The following is a 22,927-nucleotide window of genomic DNA, read 5'->3' as shown; positions in this document are numbered from 1 at the left end:
CCCGGAGGGATGGCCTGGCATGGGTGTCAGAGGTCAGTGGGAGGGAGGCAGGACAGTCCAGAATGGGGACTCACCAGAGCAGGAGGGCGCCTCTGCATGGGGCGAGGGTGCCAGATTGCATCCACGGCATTGGTCCATCAAGGGTAACGGAAACCATTTGCGGTTAGGGGAGAGGGAGCGAAAATGAACAGAGTTGTTGCGTTGCAGTTGAGAGTATCAGTGTGGATTCGTGGTTTTCAGCATAGAGTTATTGAGCCAGATCTAGACGTAAAGATGGGTTCACGTAAGTGTGTAAATGCACAGATATGTGTGGTGCCTCAGCCTGTTCACTGAGAGCGCAGCACCGCGGTAGCAGTGAGTATATTTAGCACCCAGATCCTCACTGCTAAGTGTGATTTTCCACTGACAGGAGCCAGGGCTCCCTGGGGGAGAAGCTGACTGCAGGGCTTGGGGGGGGCGGGGGAGAAGTTCAAGGCTCGTTTTGTGCATGTGGTGCTGCCAGAATGCAAGGAAGGGCCCCAAGATCCGTGCTGGAAAGACAGGTCAAAAGCACCTGGAAGCCTTCGAGGGCTTTCACATCGGTCAGGGACACTCTGCGCGTCAAGGTAATGATTGTAATGGATCCCACACAGGGTAAAATAGAACAATCTTGGGTTCATACTGTTCAGAATCAGTAAATGAATAAATTGTTTGACAAGGAACAGGATATTTTTCCTAGTTTCTAACTTAGCTTCCCACAAAATACGAATTAAAAGGGAAAAGAATAACGTTAGGGCGGACAGCCCTGGCAGGCGGCATCCTGACCGGTGATCGGGCAGAACGTGACCACAGTGGGGCAGGCAGGAGTTCTGGGCCACCTGGTAGCCTGCAGAGAGAAGTGTGGAGCGTGGCTTCTGTGATGCTCCTGGCTCCTGGAGTCGGAGATGAGAGGGGTCCGAAGCCGAGCTGCTAATCCCCCCCGGCTCCAGCTTCAGCCTTCTCTGTCATAGTTGGGACCAGCTCCACCTTCCCGTTCTCAGACTAAACACCCAGAGTCAGCCTGGAGCCCTCCCTCTCAGCCCTCCCTCACCCCCTAGGAAGTCCCGTGTGTTCTGTCCTCAGAATCTGCTCCCTGCAGAAGGCGACATTTCTGAAGCTGTACTCTAACCTGAGGGACGCTTCTGTAGGTCTGTAAGCTGTGACCACTGCTGCCCTTTTTTGACTCGATAGGGACCCCTTGCCAGCGGTTACCTGCACTGCCTCAGCCTTTTCTGAGTAGCTCTGGTCCCGCTGCTCACGGATCGCAGCGTCTTGTCTGTATGTCCAGAGCCCAGTCACAGGACCTGCAATGCAGTAGATTGAGGACGTGTTTTGTGGAGAGTTGGCATCATTGTTATGGTGACCATACATTCAGCATTTTCCGGATCACTCGTGATTTCAAATACTGTACCTGTTTGCATTCATAAGCTTACTTTTTTGTCGGATTACAGGTCCTGGTTTCTGATTTGGAAACTGTGGTTGGTCTTCTTGCTGGGTACGTGGTGGGTGTCATGTAGCTGAGAGAAGTGAGGAGGGTGGTGCTGAGGGTGCTTCATAGGGCACGTGACACAGAGGGGACCCTGGGGGCAGAGCTGACTGCGCCCAGGGACACGGAGCCATGAAATACATGGTCCCTTGGGGTGCGAGAAGGCCAGGTAGCTCCCACTGTAGGTGGGACTGTGTTGTGGAACACACTGGAATAGCCGTGCGGGACCTGGCATGCGGAGATTGTGGGTCGACCTGATTTGTAGCATTGGAAGGAAGAAATGCTGGCGGTCAGGGCGGCTTCCTCACTTGACTTGCGAGGACAGAACCAAAGACGCACGCTTCCGGTCACTGGCTGGCCGTTGCCAGAGCTGGCAGTGGACTGGGATGGAGACTCTTCCAGTCCTTTCCCCGGGAGACATGCCCACTCGGCCAAACAGCTTGTGAGACTTCTGTGTCTGATCTGTCTGTGCTGTGTTTTTGGTACGTGTCACATGGTCTGCATTTAAACACTTACCGGCCACTTACTGAACTGAGGTTTCCGGGTCGTTTTGCCTTTGAAGTAGGAAAGCACTTCTGCTTGTGGCCACAAGATGGCGTGGGCCTCAGTTCCTCGAGTAAGTGTGTATTAGGAACGTTCAGCATGACTTTTTCTTAAATCTTCGTACGTTTGTTTTCACATTTTCCTATATTGACTTTAAAGGGATGGATATTAAATTAAGGTTCCATCTCTAATGTTGGTGAGGTTATCTTTTCTTTTGCCTTGTTGGTCTTAAAAAATCTTTAGATAAAAAATGTTAAGCATTTCGGGCATGTATAACTGAGAAAGTGAAAGCCCCTTAGAATCCTCCTATTCTATGGGATTGTCATATATTATGCTAGGTTTTTTGGGGGGTTTTTTTGTATCTCTGTTTTCCTGTGTGTATATATGTGTTTTTTGAGAGGGCTGGTGTAGGGGAAGCATGTTTTTTATTTATTTTTCATGCTTTTTCAGGTTTGTTTTTTTTTTAAATTTATTTTAGACATCTTTCTGTATTAGGACATATTAGCAACATCTTATTTTTAAAAATGCCAAAATAGTGTTTTAAATATCTTTAATAGTAGAATACTGTTCAGTAGTTCCCTACTATTTACTAGTATCACTTATTTTGCCTTTACTCATTTTAAGAGGTAGCTGACCATTGGCTTTGTAAGTTTTTTTCTCTTGAAATAACCATTTTGGACTGATTTGTTTTTCATACTGTCTTCACAAGTAGTTTTTCGCCTGAGTCAGTGTTTGCATTGCTCTCATGATCTATTTGCCAAAGTTGTTAATTTAACGCCATTGTGAAATAAATATTTAAATTTAAAAAAGGAAAGAGTCTATGGCGTATTCTTTGTAAAATGTACGAAGTACTCTGTCTTCGGTGTGTGAATCTTTTAGGGCCTGCTCGTTCAAGTTCACGGGCTTCTCACGGGGTGAGGCGCTGTGGAGTGTGTCTGATTGAACATGTCCAGTCACACAGCATCGTTGGTCTCCTGGTCTCCCAACTACACTTAGTGAACACTTCTCCCAACTACACTTAGTGAAATTCTCATGTAACTTTTTGGATTAAGAGATGTAAGAGTTTTTATCCTTTTTGAATTTGTACCATATTCCTTGCCTTCTCCAGTCGCTGGTGACAGCCGTCTCTTCTCTTCCAGGTTGTGTTTGAGCACGTTCACGCTGGCGGTGTCAGCCGGGGCGGTTTTGCTTTTACCCTTCTCCATAATCAGCAACGAGATCCTGCTCTCCTTTCCTCACAACTACTACATTCAGTGGCTGAATGGCTCCCTGATTCATGGTCAGTATGTATTGCTCATTATAATCACAATGAACGTTTTCGTTTTTTACTGCCCTGTATTTTTAGATTTGCCTTGTCTTAATTTGCTGCCTAATTTGCATCTGCCTCCAATAAACCACGAGTCCCTCATAAAATCAGAAAACCAGATTTTACTTACTATTCCTATTCTTAGTTGTGAAAGGCTTTTCTGTTTTACTTAGTCAAGAAGCAGTTTATACTTAACAATGATTTTGATACGTATTCATTTACGTATTTATTCAAAACTGTTTTTAATTTAATTTCATTTTTTACTTTTAGTTATTTTAGAGAGAGAGAGTGAGTTGGGAAGGGGGGTGGGGAGAGAGAGAGAGGGAGAGGGAGAGAGAGGATGAATCCCAAGTAGGCTCTGTGCTCAGCACAGAGCCCGTTGTGGGGCTTGATCTCACAAACCTCGGATCATGACCTGAGCCAAAATCGAGTCAGATGCTTAACCGACTGAGTTGCCCAGGTGCCCCAATTTAAATATTTAGCAAGAGAATTCTGGTTTATTTGGATATGTGAAAAGAACTCAGCCTCCATTTGAGACCAAAATAGTAACCATAGTTTTCTACTTTAATTTCCTGTTAGTAACGTTTGTCATTTAAAAATGTATAACAGAAGGGGGAAGACTTTTTTGTCAGTATAGGCTTTAAAATTAATGGTTAAAAATGGTTAAAAAATGACTTACTGGGGCACCTGGGTGGCTCCGTCGGTTAAGCATCCGACTTCAGCTCAGGTCACGATCTCGCGGTCTGTGAGTTCGAGCCCCGCGTCGGGCTCTGTGCTGACAGCTCGGAGCCTGGAGCCCGCTTCGGATGCTGCGTCTCCCTCTGCCTCTGCCCCTCCCCTGTTCGTGCTCTGTCTCTCTCTCTGTCTCTCAAAAACAAACTTTAAGAAAGGAAAAGGGACTGACTTACGGTGGGCAACATAGTGTATTGCTTGGAGGCCAACTATACCTGCTTTCCAGTCTTGACTCTTCCATCTTCTAGAAATTTTTAGTGAAGTAAGATATTTTAATTTTAATTTATAAAATATATTAAAAGATCTAATACATAGATCTTTTTTCTGTTTCATTGCCCTTCCCCCTTTTTTTCATATTGTGATTTCTTTATGTGTGAAACCCATCAACTTTTTAAAAGTTTTGTTTATTTATTTATTTTTTGAGGAAGGGGAGTGTTCACACATGAGTTGGGGAGGGGCAGAGACAGAGGGACAGAGAATCCCAAACTGGTTCTGTGCTGTTAGTGCAGAGCCTGATGCGGGGCTCAATCGCACGAACTGCGAGGTCATGACCTGAGCCGAAATCAAGGGCCAGATGCTCAACTGACTGAGCCACCCCAAAACACATCAGCCTTTTCTTAGATTTTTGTAAATGTGTTCTAGTTATTTTACTTTTTAACTTCATTTGCTTTTTAGATTGATGGAATTATTAACGTTTTTATATTGTCCAGTCTTTTGTCTTCCCTTTGGTCTAATTGTTTTGTGTTTAGAAGATCCTTTCCCTCCCTGAGATGTGACAAATACTGTCTCCCCCCACTCCTATTTTCTAAAAATGATTTTGTTTATGCTTAACTGTTTAATTCATTTGGAGTTTATACAGACAACTCCCTTTTCTCTTACCCCTTTGTGTTGAAAGAAATGACTGCCTTTGCTGTAGAATATTTGGAAAACAAGATGTATGGTGAAGAGAATTGTTACTCCCAGTCCTATAAGCATGTAACTATTGTGCATTCATTCTGTGGCCTGTGGCCTTGAATGTGGTGTGTTCCTGTGAGCACAACCAAGTGGAAAACCCTCACGGACTCAGGGTTAGTTTGTATCTCCCCCTGTCCACACATAAGGGGGAGGTTTCCATGCCATTAACTACTTTTCTGTGCGATTTACAATATTGCTTGGAGCTGTGTTAATCATGGAGTGTTTCCAATTTTTTAATTAAACTGTAGTGTACATCTTTACAAATATTTGTCCGTAGGATAAATTTCTGCGATTCACTTGCCAGGTAAGCATACTTGCAGAGGACTTGAGAGGATATTTCCCGTCCGCAAAGCTGAAGTCTCCTGCTGGTTTCACGTTCATCGGTGGGGTGGGGTGGGGGAGGGGGTCCTCTTCTCAGAATACATCTTCACCACCTGTGGGCATCACTTAAAACCTGCCAATTCAATAGCGAAACATTTCCCCTCTTAAATGTACATTTCTTTAATTACTAGTGAGGGTGGACACTTACAAAACAGAGGTCATTCATACTTATTTTTTAGTAAATTGACTACCTGTGATTCCTTTGCTCATTTTTGCAGTGTTTTCTCCCCTCTTTTTGTTTGTTAAAGTTTTTATTTAAATTTCAGTGATGTAACATACAGTGTAGTATTAATTTCAGGTGTGCAATACAGTGATTCAGCACTTCCCTACATCGCCTGGTGCTCATGTCAACGTGTGCCCCCCTTAGTCCCCATCACCCATTGCACCCACTGTCCTATCCACCTCCCCTCTGGTGACCGTCGGTCTGTTCTCTGTAGTAAAGAGTCTGTTTCCTGGTTTGTCTCTGTCTCTTGTTGCTATGCTTATTTGTTTTGTTTCTTAAATTCCACATGTGAGTGAAATCATACGGTGTTTGTCTTTCTCTGACTGACTTTTCCACTTTGTGTTATATCCTCTAGATCCATCCATGTTGTTGCAAATGGGAAGATTTCATTCCTTTTTATGCTTGCAGTGTTTTTTTAATGTTTATTAAAATTTTTTAAATGTTTATTCGTTTTTGAGAGAGAGAGAGAGAGAGAGAGAGAGAGAGAGAGCGTGCACACAAGCAGTGGAGGGGTTAGAGAGAGAGACACACACAGAATCTGAAGGAGGCTCCAGGTTCCAAGCTGTCAGCACAGAGCTGTCAGCACAGGGCTGACGCGGGGCTCGAACTCGTGAACCATGAGATCATGAGCTGAGCTGAAGTTGGACACTTAACTGACTAAGCCACCCAGTCGCCCCTCTATTTATTTATTTTGAGAGAGAAAGAGCGAGCACCAATTGGGGAGGGTCAGAGAGAGAGAGAGGCAGTGAGGGAGAATCCCAAGCAGGCTCCTTGCACAGAGCCCGACACGGGGCTCGAACCCATGAACCATGAGATGATGATCTGTTCTGAAATCATGAGTCAGACGCTTAACTGACTGAGCCATTCAGGCACCCGTGCTTGCAGTGTTTTTTTTTTTAAGTAACTGATTGTCTATTAGAGGTTAATTGCAAGCATTTTTCTCCCATGTATCCTTTAATACTACTTAAGCTGTTTTTTGACACAAAGAGTTTTAGTTTAATCGCATATTAGAAATCTGGCCTTTATGGTGTCTGTCTTGTATGAAAGTAGAAGGAAATGGAGAGTCATGATGCTCTGAAGACCAAACGAATTCAGTAAAATTAGGAGTAATTGTTAACTGAATAAAAAGAAGTTACTCTGTTGTTGCTTAGCAAGTGAAAAAACTCAGATAAGCAAACTGAAATTGACACAGAAAATAATAAGTCATCTCCTGAAAGGTCACTTGTTATTATGAAAGGCAGGAGACAACCTGGAGAGCGATGGCTATGAATTTTTGGAGAGTTGTTTTAGATGACGTGTTATTCGTTATTAGTAAATAGTTGGATAAAATATGATTTAGAAAATGGTTTTTGCATGCATTGTCTAATAAAATGTTTGCGGAAGACTGTTTGGCATGGTTCCCCCGGCCCTAGCTTTCTGCGAAGCTGTAGGTACTATGGTGCATATGTTTTGCCGGGTTGGGCTCCAGGTGTTTTTACCAGAAGTACAGGTGCTCTCAAGCTGGGCTAACCAGTGTGACAGGTGAACTGGCCCTTCTTTCCAGTTTTACTAAATAGAAATTTCAGGTTCTACTCAATGACCTTACTCAATGACCTCTAAGTCAGGGTCATTTCTTTTTATTTTGTTCATGAACTGGAAGTAAGAGCTACGAACATATGACATGCCGTATATGTGGAGGCCTCAACCCTGGAAGTAAATATATTTGTATTGGTTGTCTTTCTCGTTGTGATGTAAGGTGTGCAAGCTCAAATATTTTATTTTGTTTATAAATTAGGGCTTAGAACAATGATTCCCACATAGTGGTTGCCTAATAGCCATTTGTTGAATGAATAATAAACAGTAATTTTGAACTCCAGTAAAACCACTTCCGCTGAAAGTTGGAGAACTAAGGAAGAGCCTTCTAAATGATGTCCTCTTAGGAATGGGTCTCAGGAGGCCTGGGCTGTCTGCCCTGGAAATCTTCCTTGAGGGTTTTGTGACCCCTGGCTTTGTTTCTGCTAATTCTTTGGTAGGTCTGTATCTTTGCTGCAGGTTGTGAATTTCATAAATCTTTAAATGCATCTTTCTCCTCTAAATTCATAGCTGTCTTTAACCTTGTTGATGGCATTCATGGGAGTGCTTATTATTAGTCCCTTGCATTGTCTTGGGGCTGCAGATTTGTCAACCTTGGACATGCTTGCTTCTTGGCTTCTAAAAAATCATTAAAGGGGCCAAATTGTGGTAATGCTAAGAGATGCCCTAAAGCACTTGCTGTGTTCTAGACACACTCTTCCTCGCCTCCATTGTGGGGTAGCTCCAGTCTCCCCTTGGTGGTCAGGACCAGTTATCCCAGCCAGCACAGGAACTCCCTTCCTTGCTGGTTGATTCAGAGGCATGAGGATCCAGAGTACTGGGCAGCAGTCTGAACTTCCAGTTCAGCGGGACCAGTGTTGTGTCTTCTGGTGGAAACATTCTTCCCTTTAGAGCTTGCACGTCTAGGCTAGCAGCACTAGTTCCTAAGGTTATAGGAACAGGAGGCAAAAGTTTTGCTAGTGGGCACTAGGGATAATAGTGAGTACCCCCATTCCTATTTCTCCCCCTTGATTCCTGGGCCTGGGAACCAACCACCATATTGGATACAGATTCAGGGCACTTGCAGCCTCCTGGAGTACCTTTCCTTAGTCCTTCGAAGCATCGCCACCTAGCTGGCACTGTAACTGGGACATTCCACCTTTCTGTCAAACCAGCTGCTTTGGGAGGTAGGGAACATGTAAGACCAGTGAATTCTTTTTTTTTTTTTTTAACATTTATTTTTGAGAGACAGAGAGAGACAAAGAATGAGCAGAGAGAGAGGAAGACACAGAATCCAAAGCAGGCTCCAGGCTCTGAGCTATCAGCACAGAGACCAACACGGGGCTTGAACTCATGAACTGCGAGATCATGACCTGAGCCGAAGTCGGACACTTAACCGACTGAGCCACCCAGGTGCCCTAAGACCAGTGAATTCTAAGGGCATGGGTCCACTATAGCTCTTCTTTTCCTGTGAAGCATTGCTGTGATGATGGTGGACGGGGCAGTCTAGAAGTTCACGGATGGTAGTTTTGGCAGAAGCTTTGTGTTCAAGGCAAATCTGTATCTGAGTGTCTATTCCAGTAAGGACAAAACACTGCCCTCTCCATGATGGGAGTGGTCCATTTCAATAAATCTGCCACCAGATAGCTGGCTGATCTCCCCTGGATGTGGTGCCACATTGAGCTCCCAGTTGGTTTTTGCTGCTGAGTGATTAGGCCAGTTTGCTGGTGGCCACAATCCAGAGCCCAGGCTTAGCTTCCACCCCTGCCATCGTGGCCACTCTGTTCCTGAGCCCATTGGATCGTGACAGGGGTGGCTGGGGAAAGAGGCTGACTGGTGTCCACAGGATGGGTAATCCTATCCACTTGATTATTAAACTCCTCCTCTGCCATGATCCCCTTTTGGTGAGCAATCACATGGGACACAAATTTCCTTGTTACCAGTTTTCTAATCATGTTTCTTCCTAGTCCCAGACCATCCAACAAAATCATTGGATATGACCCATGAATAATAATAATAATGAATAATAATGAATAATAGTAATAATCACATGTCTGGCCATTTCTCCTCCCAGGCAAAGTGCATTACCTGAACATGCAATGCATTGGCAGGGTTTCCCTTCACTGCTGTCCTTCAGAGATGTCCCAGGGAGGAGCTGTGGTGCTGCAGCCGTCCGCTCTGGGTGAACAGGCCTGAGTCTTTTCTTCCTTTGTCAGCTGAGTGTAGGGATCTCCCCTACATACACCCCTACATGCACCCCTGCAGGAGTGCATAGGTGCAAGTTCGGGGAGAGAAGTAGTGTGGCAGCAGTGGGGCCCATGGGCGTTTGGGTTACTTCTTCACGTAACTGATTTGTGCCTTCGGGACCCGCTTGGGCCTGATCGTGTGCGTACCACTTCCTTTAGCTGATGGAGTGCTGCTGTTGCCTCTGTCCAATGCTACGGCTCGCTGGCTCAGATAGCGCCTTGTTCACGGGGGACAGTTCAGGCCACGTGGTTAGCTTGGAGGCCCGTGATCAAGTGTTCAGTCTCCGCTGAGGCCCGGTGACAGGCCAAGATGTGTTACTTAAGGGAGAGTGGTTATCTGTGCAGGATGGCAGGGCTTTACCCCGGAGTCCCAAGGGCCCGTGCCGTGGTCCATCTGTAGCACCTGTTGAAGGCTCCACACAACATCCCTGTCTGCCACGGACACTTCAGGCACCCGTGGATTTACAGACCAGATGGCCTGGGTAGTAGAGCAGCTCGCACGGTGGCCTGTGCTTGTTGCAGAACTTTCTTTCGTTCTGGGCCCCACCGCAAACTGGCAGCTCTGGGTGTCACCTGGTAAATGGGCTGGAGAAACGCTGAAATGAGAGATTCGTGACCTTCAAAGTCCAAAGAAGCCCATGGGCATCGTGCCTGTTCCGGTTGTAGGTGGAGCCAGAGTCAGCAACGAATTCTTCACCTGAGAAGACATCTCTCCAAATGCCCCACAGCACTGGACCCCTAGATATTTCACTGACATTGGGGGCCCCTAAATTTTTCTTAGATTTATTTTCCACCCTCCGACGTGAAAACATCTCACCAGTAAGTCTAGAGCCGGTGCTACTTCTTGCTCACCAGATCCAGGCCGCAAAATGTCATCGTTAGAATGGGCCGGCGGGACATTTTGTGGGGGCTCAAGATCCCTGCAGATTAAATTGTGATGGAGGGCTGCAGTGTTGCTGTGCCCCTGAGTACCTGTGTACCCGGGTACTGGGGTAAGTGCTGATTTACTCAAGCAGTGAAACCAAATCTGGTACAGCGGCTGCAGTTGGAGTCGCCACCTAGTGAAGCTCATGGTAACCTGCTGTCATTGTCCTGCGGTCCATCTGTCTCGGGGATGTGGGAGTCAGTGCTCCTGCACCTTTCAGGTCCTTCATGGGGGCACTCATCTCTGCATTCCCTTCAGGGACGTGGTATGGCTTTTGGTTTGCTGTTTTCCTAGTCAGAGGCGGTTCTGGGGACTTCCGCTTGGCGTTTCCCACCATAACAGCCCTTACGACACAGGGCAGGGAGCCAGCGTAGGGATTCCGTCAGCTGTTAGGGAGATCTGTCCCTGTGCATTCTGGAACCGGGGATGTGATCGTGGACCGGGTTTGGAGGCCCCTGTGAGGCACGTGAGACCTCAGCCAACCCCTCATTGACCAGCTGACTCCAGAAGCCCTGCTCTGACAGTGCACCACAGTGACGTTTGGGGTTCAGTGTTTAGTAGTCCTCAAGAGGTCTGATGATCTCCTTTACCCCAGCGCAGTTCTACCGTCCATATTCATTTGTAAGTCATTTACCATCCTGGAACATTCATGAGATTTTCTTGTTATCTTTCTTTTTTTTGTTAAGCTTTTTGTGAATTTGGATCACCTGCTCCAGGACTTCCGTGCTGAAAATGTTCAGTAGTCATTGCAGCGTGAATAAAAGTTATTTAGTGTTTCATTAGGAACACCTTGGGAAAAAAGAACTTCATTTGAAAAGAAATTTAGTGGCTTATCCTATAAAATTGTCTGTAGGGATGGTTTTGATCACTTTTGCCTTTAATGTGTAAATCATATGGATTGGAGGCTAATCGGTGTATTGATGATGCTTTAGTATGTAAAACTACATTTAGTTTGAATTAAATACACTGTCTGGATTGTGGACACATACATTTGAGATGTTCCACGTTAACTGTATTATCTTGAAATGCCATTAACTTCTCTTCGCCCGGATTTAGTAACATAAAATAAATAAAATACTAACCTTAGTTCTAAATCCCTATCATGTAGCAAGACGTATCTCTGTCTACAATGAGAAAATGATTAAAATACCTTGAAAAATATGATCTGCAAAGATGATACTGGAGCTGGAAAAAGGCAGGATGGTAATCCTCTGGTCATCGACGGTTTTGGCCCATGGTCTTTGTCAGGTGTCACGTGTCACCCGGATTCTGTGAGGTGTGTCCTGTCCACTTAGTGCGGTAATGACATGCTGGCAACTATAGTTACTGTAGGATGGTACAAAGGGGGCATGTACAAAGGCACCCTGGGAGATAAAATTGTCATTTTTATTGTTAAAATTGGAAAACGTTAAAAAATGGGCAGAAGAAAGTATCTACTTGTATTCACTTTGTGTCTTGTGAAAAACTTAGCAGAAAAATGTGAAACCCTTCAGTTCCATAGATTGAAAAACTGATACAAATGCTTAATGGGTTTTCCTTTTGGGGTGGTGGACATGTTCTGGAATGAGGGCGGGTAGTGGTAGCGCAATGTTGTGAACACACTACATGCATTGAATTATTCACTTTAAAATGGTAATTTTATGTAATGTGAGTTTAAAATTAAAAACCAAACAGGAGTCAATCTTTGGAAGGTATGTGAAGGATGGAATTAAGTTGTAGCCTTACATAAAATCAGGAAATAATTCTTGGATTTTGAGGTATCCCCCCCCCACTGAGTGGGGCCAGTTTTTGCTAAGCTGCCCATACTCACCATACTCACCAGAAAGAGACACGTGTTTATAACGTGATTGCCGAGTTGACGTTCAGTCTGTTAAAAGATAACCACGATGAAAGTGACTAGTCTTTGCAAGGTACATGTGTTTTATTTTGATTTTTTCAACAGGAATAGACAATATGCTATTGTGGACATCATGAAGGAACAATACAGAATCCATCTTTATTTTATCTATTTTCAAGTTCCATAGAAGATTTAAAAAAATCAGACTTTTAGATTATAAGCAGCCAAACTTTAAAAGAAGATAAATATTACATCTACTTATGTATAGATATTAACTCGTCCTTAATAAAGTTTAATATACCATTATTAGTTAAATGTTACTAATAGCTTCTAGTTAATTGGTCTTGATAGTCTTTTATCATAATATGCATCAGTTTTGTTACTGGATATTAATGGAGGTATTGTTTATAATATTAAAAAGCAGGGGTGCCTGGGTGGCTCAGTCGGTTAAGCGTCTCGCTCAATTTCGGCTCAGATCATGATCTCACTGTTCGTGAGATTGAGCCCCACGTAGATCTGCGACCCATAAGCACAGAACGTGCTTGGGATTCTTTCTCTCCCTCCCCCGCTTGCATGAGCGTGTGGGCTTGCTTTCTCAAAAAAATAAATAAAAGCAAACATTAAAGAAAAAAATCTAAGTGTTCAAAGTAAGAGATTTGCTTAATTAAATTTTGGTGGATCTGAACAGTGGAGTGCTTTTTTTTTTTTTTTTTGCTATTTATAGATGATGATGTAGAAGAATATTTGTTGATAGAGAAAGATGTTGGAAAAATGCCTTCCTCTGGGTGGTAGGATTGATTAGAGGATATAAACATTGTTTTGGTGCTTGTGTTGTGTAGTATTTCTGTAATGGAGATGTATTGCTTTTTTGTTACAAGAAAAAACTTACATTAAGGTTAAAAGTTTCATAACTCGTTGCTAAAATTGTTTTTATTTATTTTTTGTTCTTCTAATAGAAGCTGTTCTAATTCTGAACTTTACACAATACTTCCTATTCAAAAGCAACCTTGTAGTCTTTCCCTAAGGCTTCTGCTTTCTTGGTAGGATTTTTTGTTCTATAACTTGACAGCTGGATTAGGTCCTCAGTTCTACTGAAAGGTTGATTTTAACTTAGATTTGTCATTTAATATGGCTGAACTCTGATTGATTTTCTGTTTTAAATTCATGAAGTTTTTGGTGTGTGTGCTGAAAAGTGATAGATCATTTGCTTCATAGTATTATGTCGGATTTGGGGATATTTTGTGACCCCAGCAGATGGAGCTAGAAGTTAACGCATCCTGTGGCAATCTGGCAGTTCCCTTTGGTTTGGCTTGGTTTTAAACTAAGTATTCCAAACAAAACAAACCAAACAAACCCCCAACCCCCAAACCCCAAAAGACTATTCTAGGATCATTAAATAACCTTTGTTTAAGTTCAGATACTTCTTTGGGGAATAGGCACAGGACATCTTTCAAAAACACTGTCACTAATACTGATTTAGACAAACCACAAGGTTTTTGAATTTTTAGGGTTGTACTATTCTATTATATCGAAGCATGTCATTTTAGCTTTTTGAAGCAGAGAATTTTGACTAATATTTATTTTTATTTTATAAATGGATATGTAATAACATGTAATAAATTATATGATATATATGAGCCCTAACTTAAAATTAGGAAAGTTTTATCAAAGTTAATAGAATAACTCTAAAGGGATATTAACGTATATATGTCTGATATATGTTTGTAAGATGCTGGAAACTTACTACGTCTTACAAAGTTGCCAAGAATATAATTACTACTTAGGAATGTATATTAGATATATTGTTTTTCTACATATTAGATGTTCTTCTCATACTAACTTTAAATTTTATGTTATAGATTTGATAATTAAATTAGAATAAGCTAAGTCTGAAGCTTTCACATTTATTTACTCTGGTTAATAAACTTAATTTTTTGCATTTAATTATTTAGACTTTTAATAAATAAAAGATGGTTACCTATGTAGATGATTATCCTGTTAAGATAAGACCATCACCTTTCAAATTCTTTGTGTTAAGTGAGTATTTCTTGCAAAAATAAACAGCTGTGGTGGTTCTGTATCACTTTATATCCCTTTCTACAATTGTGGTTGTCAAAACCATTAGTGGTAATGTTGAGGCTCCTGGGAAAAGAGCAGTTGGGGGGAAAAGTTTAGATATATGCACATATATGTATTATATGTATATGCATATATAATGCATAACGTACATATTATATAATGTAAATAACACACACATACACATACATACACACACACGTCACATATATATCAAGTTCGGTACGTGAAAGTAGGCCTCTAAGTTCATGTCACACTGAAGAGTTGGGATTCAGAATCTTTGTGATCGTACTCAGCATTGTCTGCACTCGCTCTGTAGACACCACTGCTTGTTGATACCTGTTGATAGCGATTTCTTTGTTTAGCTTTCTCTTACTATCTTCACTAAAATTTTTTAATGTCTATTTATTTTTGAGAGAGAGAGAGAGAGAGAGAGAGAGAGAGAGAGAAAGCATGAGCAGGGGAGGGGCAGAGAGAGAGGGAGAACAGAATCCGAAGAACTGTGAGATCATGACCTGAGCCAAAATCAGACGCTTAACTGACTGGGCCACCCAGGTGCCCCAACTGTCTTCATTTTAAGTGTGTGGGTTAGAGTAGATACTTTTTCTGATTTGTGTTTTTGCCCAAGGCAGAGTTTTATTTCTTCACTTTTGATTTTCAGAGAAACATTTGAGCTTGTGTTGTCCCTGCATGAAAGGGACATATATGATCAGAATGATGAATTCTGGAAGTATGTATGTTTATAACTCAACAACAATAAGAAAGTCTCATTCTGTGCTATGAATGATAGTTGATTGTTTCACACTACAAAAATTAAGTAAAAATGTTCGCGCCGTTGGAAAGGTATAGTGGATTCTAAGCATTCAAGGGTTTATATTCATGGGTACAACTATTTGAGAGAAAGCTTTGCGCTCCAAGTGGTAATTTGTGACTTGGCTGAGGCTGGGATTTGACCTGTGTAGTCACTGAGGCTAGTGAATAGAGAGTGGAAGGCAGGGCTGAGAGCCCAGATCGTATCCGCATCTCAGTGCAGTTTGGTCACCTCTGCCTTTATGCATTTTGTTGGAAGGTTACCTAACAGGGATTTGGAGAATTTTGAGTTTCACAAAGAGGTTTAAATATGTTTCATTCTTTTTAAGGATCTTTATGTGCTCCTTATGGAAAATTTAGAATATGTAGGAAAGCAGGAAGAAAAATCATCCCTGATTTTACTACATTTGCATTGTTAATAATTTGGTGTATTTCTTTACAGTTTATTTTCTGTATCTACTTTTTTGTCATTTGTTTTTATGTATTTTTAATGTCATGTGTATATAGGTTTTTGTTTTGTAAGCTTTTTGGGGTATAATTAATGAGAATAATTCTTTGGGAAAGGGGTGAGAGCTAATTTTAGCTGTAACTCACATTACATTCTTGTCTTTATCTGGTCAAATTGCTGGCGTGCATTAGAATTTTTCAATTTTTTGGAGCATTTGTGTTTTATGTTGAGACAGGGCAAGTGGGGGGAGGCACTGACATTTGTTTAGTATTTGGTATGTTATTTGTCTTCTTTAGGAGAGCCCTGTGAGTTAAGTTGTAGCCTATTTTATACACGAGGAAACAGAGCAGAAGTTCTTTTTCCAGGTCATATATAGCTGATAGATGCAAACTTAGACATAAAGTGCCACTCACTCAGACATCTGCCATCGGGACTGGGAAGGTCTTTAAAAAAAATTTTTTTTAATGTTTATCCATTTTTGAGAGAGAGAGAGAGCGAGAGAGAGAGCGAGCACGTGCAGGGGAGGGGCAGAGAGAGAGGGAGACATGGAATCTGAAACAGGCTCTGGGCTCTGAGCTGTCAGCACAGAGCCCGACACAGGGCTCGAACCCACGAACCGTGAGATCGTGACCTGAGCTCAAGTTGGGAGCCAGGCGCCCCAAAAGTCTTTTAAATCATGAATAGTACGAATGCCTTGTTATGTCAGAGGATATTATAGTACGCAAAGTACATATACTGCATTCAGTGTTTTATTGAAGTTGGATTTGTTAAAACCTTTCTGTATTTGGTGTTTTAAGAAGGCTTGAATGGGGCCTCTGGGTGGCTCAGTCACCTGAGCGTCAGCCCCTTGATATTGGTTCAGGTCATGGTCCCAGGGTCTTGGGATTGAGCCCCGTATCAGGCTCTGTGCTGAGCATGGAGCCTGCTTGGGATTCTCTCTCTCTGTGTCTGTCTCCCTCTGCCCCTTCCCCTGCTCACATGCATGCACGCTCTTTCTCTCTCTCAAAAAACAGGTAGGTGGGTGGGTAAATAAATAAATAAGAGCTTGGGTGTGGGGGCGCCTGGGTGTTTCATTTGGCTAACCCTCCAACTCTTGATTTCAGCTCAAGTTGTGACCTCACGGTCATGGGATCAAGTCTTGCACTGGGCCCCGCACAGAGCGTGGAGGCTGCTTGGGGTTCTCTGTCTCCCTCTCTCTCTGCCACTTCCCCACTCACGTTCTCTCTTACTCCCTCTCCAAGTAAATATTTTTTAAAAAGGCTTGGATGTACATGTGCATACATATAAACACATGTAGAAGTTTTTAATTCTGTTTTAATGTCTTACCAACTGATCAGAAGCTCACTTATGTTTTGTTTTACACAGATGGATAGAATTAATAGGCTGTCATATGCTCAGTTTAATCTTCAGTAAAATCTTATTAAACTGATTGCTCTTTTCAGCAGTATTTCAGCAATATTGCTGTTTTTACAAAATTCAAAATATTGTGCCTTTTTCATCCAGAATGTAAAGTGTGAGATACCATACAGCAATTCAGAAAGAGGACGAGATCTTGGATCTAATCCCCTCTCATTTGTAACTTCTGGAATTTGTGTGGCATTTATTTAACCTCTTTTAAAAAAGAGTTTGGTTTCTGGGTGGGTTGAACAAGGGGATCTCCAAGTTCTTTTTTGCTCCAAAATTATTTCTTTGTTATTCTTGGTGCATTAAAATAAAAGTAAACTTTTGCTTATTTTATTAAAACAATTTTTTTAATGTTTATTATTTTGAGAGTGAGCAGGGGAGGAGCAGAGAGAGAGGGAGACACAGAATCTGAAGTAGGCTCCAGGCTCTGAGCTGTCAGCACAGAGCCTGATTGTGGGACTCGAACTCATGCGCCGTGGGATCATGACCTGAGCCGAAGTTGGATACTTAACCAACTGAGCTATCCAGGCGCCTCTAAACTTTAGCTTATTTTGAATCAAGTTTAATTTTAGAATCTTAAAAATGTTGTGTCTATGCTGCTTAAGTGTTTTGTTAAAATAAAGAGTTCTTTATTTAGACCATTACAAACAGGAAGAAGTGTCCTTTTTATTGAAAGCAATTCTTTGAGAAGATAGAAAACATTTTTTTTCCGTAGGTTATGGTCTTTTTTTCTTTCTGAATCTAAGTTGAGGGTAACAGATATTGAATAGCATAATAAGAGCTTAACAAAGTGAGGCTTTGCAATTATTTCATTATTATGTTTAATATGTTTTTATGACACCATCGTTTTATTAGAGTACACCTTCTAAATGTATCAAAGAATATAATGGAAAGGGTATAGAAAAAGGAAAAAGAAGAATAAGCTTGATGGTTCTGTGAAGGATCCTAGAGGCTCACTGTAGAATGTATACAGGAACAGTTAAATTTCAGGAATTTAGGGCAAGAGAGTAAAGAGAGTGGATATATCACAGGAGGGAACAATTTTATCTTGTAAGAGAAAACCAAGGCAAAGGAATTGAGGTTTAGGCTTTATTCTGTTGTTGAGTTGTGTGCTGAAACAATTTGAAAAAGGCACAAGGACATCAGTCAGTGTCTGGGAAATCAACTGGAAACAGTGGGTAACTACAGGTTAAAAACAATTTTTTAAAGATTAACAAATACATGAAGACAGTAAAGAATGCTCTGCTGTGCTGTTTTATGCCCAGAACTTTCCCTGTATTTTATCAAAAACTAAGCCTCACGTGTGAAGTAAGAAAAATGAAAAAAAAATCAGCATTCAAGTGTTGGTAGAGAAACACTTTAAAAGCTAAATATAGTTTGGCCAAGATGGAGTAAGAGGGACCATCTGTACCCTCTCACCTGCAACGACCAAGTGTTCGCGAAAACATAGGCAATGAAGAAGAGCGATTTAGGACAGATGAGTCCTGCAGCTGCTCCAGGGTGCTGCGGCGGGGCTGGGGGTGCAGGCTGCTGGGCGGAGTACTAGAAAGGAGAGAGACATCTTTTACAGATGGATAGAATCAGTGGGCTGTCATATTCTCAGTTTCAACGTTTCTCTTAGTAAGATCTTATTAAACTCATGTTCTTTTTTGGGGGGCGGGGGAGAAAGCTGAAATGAAGGTTTTCACAAGGTTGCATTCCTTTTTGGAGGCTCTGGGGAACAATTTGCTTCCAGGCTCCTTCAGGTTATGGGCCGAATTTGGTTCTTTGTGATTGTAAGACTGAAGCCCTCCGTCGCGTGCCAGGTGGCTGGTCTTTGCCCCAGAGGCTGCCCACCTGTTACGTTTTCCATGTGACCCACCTCCAGCAAAGGTGGGTTGAGTTCCTCCCTGATTGACCCTTCTGCTGCTTCTCTCTGACTTCAGATCGAGAAAGTTCTCTGCTTCTAAATGGTCCAGTTGGGTAGGTTGCACCCACCTGGCCAATCTGAGATGCTCTCATTATCTCCCTATATTAAAGTCCATAACCTTAATAATATATCTGCAGTCTTTTTGGCACGTATGCCGGATCAAATAGTGGCCCTCTCCTGTGCGCACCCCTCTTCCCCCATTCGTGTCTACTTACGATCTCAGAATGTGGCCTTCTTTGGAAATAAGGTCTGCAGATGTAATTAGTGAAGATGAGGTCACACTGGATTAGGGTGAGCCCTGATCGAATTACTAGTATCCTTATAAGAAAATAAAACAGAGGCACAGACACATGAAGAAGGCCACGTGAAGCCGAAGGTCGAGATTGGACTGATGCATCTGCATATAAGCCCAGGAATGCAGCTACCAGAAGAGATAGGGAAAGGTTCTTCCCTAGAGCCTTCAGAAGAGATATAGCCCTACTGATACCTTGATTTTGGACTTGTAACCTCCAGAACTGTGAGATAATAAATTTCTGGGAAAAAAAATAAATTTCTGTTGGCAGAGGCTATGCGGTTTGTGGTACTTTGTTAGAGCAGCCCTAGAAAACTAATAAATCATGGACTATAACATATTCACAGATTTTAGAGATTAAGATGTGGACATCTTTGGGGGGTTGCTCTGCCTACCTTGAGCCTGTAGCTGAGTACAAAGCAGAAAAATACAACCTATAATGATGAGAAAATAAATCACACACAATTGTTAGAGATTCAGAATTGGCAGATAAGAACGGTAATGCATTTCTTATAACCCTGTCTCATATGTTCCAGAAGCTAGAGGAGAGATGGACCATATTGAGACAGGGAATATATAAAAATAATCAAATCAGACTTCTGGAAATTAAACCTATAATGTGTGACATGAAAATATATTGGATGGAATAAAAACAGACAACATTGCAAAAGAGCTTAGTGAACATGAAGACATAGCCATAGAAAATTGTTCAAAAAAGAAAGACACAGAGGGGAAAAAAATGACTGAAAAACTGACCAGGGTATCAGTGATATCATTGATGTTCTTTTTAAAAAAAATTTTTTTAGCGTTTATTTATTTTTGAGAGAGAGAGAGCGCCAAGAAGAGGCAGAGAGAGAGAGGGAAACACAGAATCTGAAGCAGGCTCCAGACTCTGAGCTTTCAGCACAGAGCCTGACGCGGGGCTTGAGCCCATGAACCATGAGATCATGACCTGAGCCGAAGTCCAGCACTTAACCGACTGAACCACCCAGGCACCCCGATATAATTGATGTCCTTAAAGAAGGGAGGATTAAGAAGAAATATTTGAAAAAGTAATGACTGAAAGATTTCAAGATTAGATGAAAACTATAAACCCTGATCTAAGAAGCTCAACTAGCCCTATGCACAAGAAAGATGAAGAAAACTATACCAAGATGCTTCAAATTGGTCAAAACCTGTGATAAAGAGAAAATCTTAAAAGCATTCAGAAAGGAAGACATAGAAAGTACAGAGGAACAATGGTAAGAATCAGCTTATCTCTTGGAAGAAATAATGCAAGCCAGATGACAGTGGAGCATCTTCACTGAAAAAAGCCTACTAACTTAGTTCTCAATCTAGTGAAGATATTTTTCCAAAACAAAGGCAAAGTAAAGACAGTGTCAGATACACAAAAGGTAAAAATTCATGAGCAGACCTATACTACAAAAAATAAGGGAAGTCCTATAGGCAGAAGCAAATCAGTAGGAGATAGATATCTCAATCTACAAAGCAGAATGAAGAGCACTTTAGAAGTGGCAGTTGTAAAATATAAAAGTTTTTCTTTATTATATGTCTTAAAAAAATGTGTTATTTAGTTTTTGAGAGAGAGTGTAAACAGGGGAGGGACCGAGAGAGACGGCAACAGAGAATCTGAAGTGGGCTCTGTGCTCACGGGCTGACATCAGTGAGCCTGATGTGGGGCTTGCACTCATGAACCGTGAGATCGTGACCTGAGCTACAGTTGGATGCTCAACTGACTGAGCCATTCAAGTGCCCCTTTTTATTATATAAGTCTTTTAAAAAGATAATTGGCTGTTTAAAAAATAGTAATGTGTTGTGATTTTATAATCTGCACAGGTAAAATGCATGACAACAATAGCACAAAGGAAGAAGGAAAGAAATGGAAATACACTGTTTTTAAGGTTATTCTGTACATGAAGTAGTGTATCACTTAAAAGCAGATTGTGATGAGGTAAGGTGTATGTGATAAACCTGCAAATAACCCTAAAATAGCTCAACAAAGAGATAGAGTTAGTAAGCAACTGTAAGAAAGAATGGAATCATAAAAAGTTAATCCAAAGGCACGCAGGAAAAGAAGAAAAAGGGAAGATAAATGGGACAAATGGAAAACAAAGAGCAAACTGATAGACTTAAACCTGACCATATCAGTAAACATTAATGGTCTAAACACTCCAATTAAAGGGCAGAGACTGGGAGTGCCTGGTTGGCTCAGCTGGAAGGGCATGCGACTCTTGATTTTAGGGTTGTGAGTTTGAGTCCCACGTTGGGTGTGAGATTACTTAAAAATAAATAAATAAATAAATAAATAAATAAATAAATAAATAAATAAATGAATGAATGAATAAATAAATGAATAAGGTTGTGAGTTTGAGTCCCACATTGGGTGTAAAGATTACTTAAAAATAAATAAACATAAATAAATCTAAAAAAAAGGCAGAAATTGTCAGAATGAGTAAAAAGGAAAGACTCAAGTATATGCTGCCTACAGAAAACCCATTTTAATATAAAGGCATGAATAGGCTTGGAGCAATAGGAGAAAAAAGGTATACCATCCTAATTGTAATAAAAAGAAAGGTGGAATGGTTACATTATTATTAGAAAAAGGTATCGATTTTGCTAGGCATAAATAAGATCATTTCATCATGATGAGGGAGTTCATTTATCAAAACATAAACATTATCTACCTAATAAGTAGCTATTAAATGCATCAAGGAAAAGCTTACAGAAATGAAAGGATTAATAGTCAAAATCATAGTATTATTCAGATTTATTGCTGCTCTCTTTTTAATAATTGATAGAACAAATTAGGAAAAAATTAACAAGATGGAAAGTTTGAATAACACTCTTAATTTGGCCTAACTAATTTTGCATTTATAGAACTCTCTGCCCAACAGTAGTAGAATATACATTATTTTCAAGTACCCTAGGCACATTTATCAGGAGAGCCCATATTCTTTGCCTATTTAGTCTCAGAACTTTTAGAAGAATTTAAGTCATACAAAATATGTTCTCTAATGACTGTGAAATTAAATGGGAAACCAGGAACAGAAACATAGACAATCCCTCAATTATTTGATAACTAAATAACTAGTAGGTCAAAGAAGAAATCGAAAGGGAAATTCGAAAGTACTTTGAACTAACAAGCATTTAAAACATATGAAAATTTATAGTACTAAAATGCCTGAAGCAGAAAAGAAAAAAGGTCTCAAATCAGTGCCCACAATTTCCACCTTAAGAAACCGGGAAGAGGAAATGAATCCCAAATTAAGAAGATTGGAAGTAAAAAAAAAAAAAAGATAAGAGTAGAAATCAATGAAATGGAAAACAGAGAAAATATAGAGAAAGTGAGAAGATCAATAAAATTGATTAAGCTGCAGCCAGAGTGGTCAACAACAACAACAAAAGACACCAATTACCAATATCAAGAATGAGAGAGATGACATCACTATGGATTCTACAGGTATTAAAAGGGTTATTAGTGCACATTGTAAACACCTTATGCCAATACAACCCCTTAGAGAAATGGAAAAATTTGAAAGGCAGAAATTACTAAAGTCTCTCGGACATTGTAGAAATGTTACAAACATTCTCACAAATAAAATTCTAGGCCAAGAAGACTTAACTGTCACTTCTACCAAATATTTGAGGAAGAAGCAATACCAGTTCTACACACTCTTTCAGAAAATTGAAACTGAGGGAGTACTTACTAATTCATTGTGCCCAGCATTACCCTGATTCCAAAACCAGACAGACATTACATGAAAAGAAAACTACAGACCGGTATCC

General features: G+C 41.2%; 1 protein-coding gene across 7 annotated transcripts in view; it reads left to right on the top strand.

The window, feature by feature from the left end:
* The window catches only part of LMBR1 (limb development membrane protein 1), a 151,160-nt gene that overhangs the window by 37,693 nt on the left and 90,540 nt on the right, over positions 1 to 22,927 (top strand). For 5 of the 7 annotated variants that reach the window (XR_006214011.1, XM_042976418.1, XM_042976402.1 and 2 more), the window contains exon 4: positions 3,187 to 3,326. Coding sequence is in view for 4 of the 7 variants with exons in the window: in XM_042976418.1 (XP_042832352.1) it covers positions 3,187 to 3,326 (140 nt within the window). In the remaining 3 variants the exon portion in view is untranslated. Of the gene's footprint in view, positions 1 to 3,186; positions 3,327 to 11,517; positions 11,642 to 20,977; positions 21,093 to 22,927 lie in introns of those variants that run through there. The other 2 variants (XM_042976433.1, XM_042976443.1) reach the window with 2 other exon arrangements.

The sequence above is a fragment of the Panthera tigris genome, chromosome A2 (assembly GCF_018350195.1).
Source record: "Panthera tigris isolate Pti1 chromosome A2, P.tigris_Pti1_mat1.1, whole genome shotgun sequence".
Taxonomy (NCBI): domain Eukaryota; kingdom Metazoa; phylum Chordata; class Mammalia; order Carnivora; family Felidae; genus Panthera; species Panthera tigris.
The sequence above is the reverse complement of the archived record's forward strand: the minus strand, read 5'-3'. Positions and strand labels throughout refer to the sequence as shown.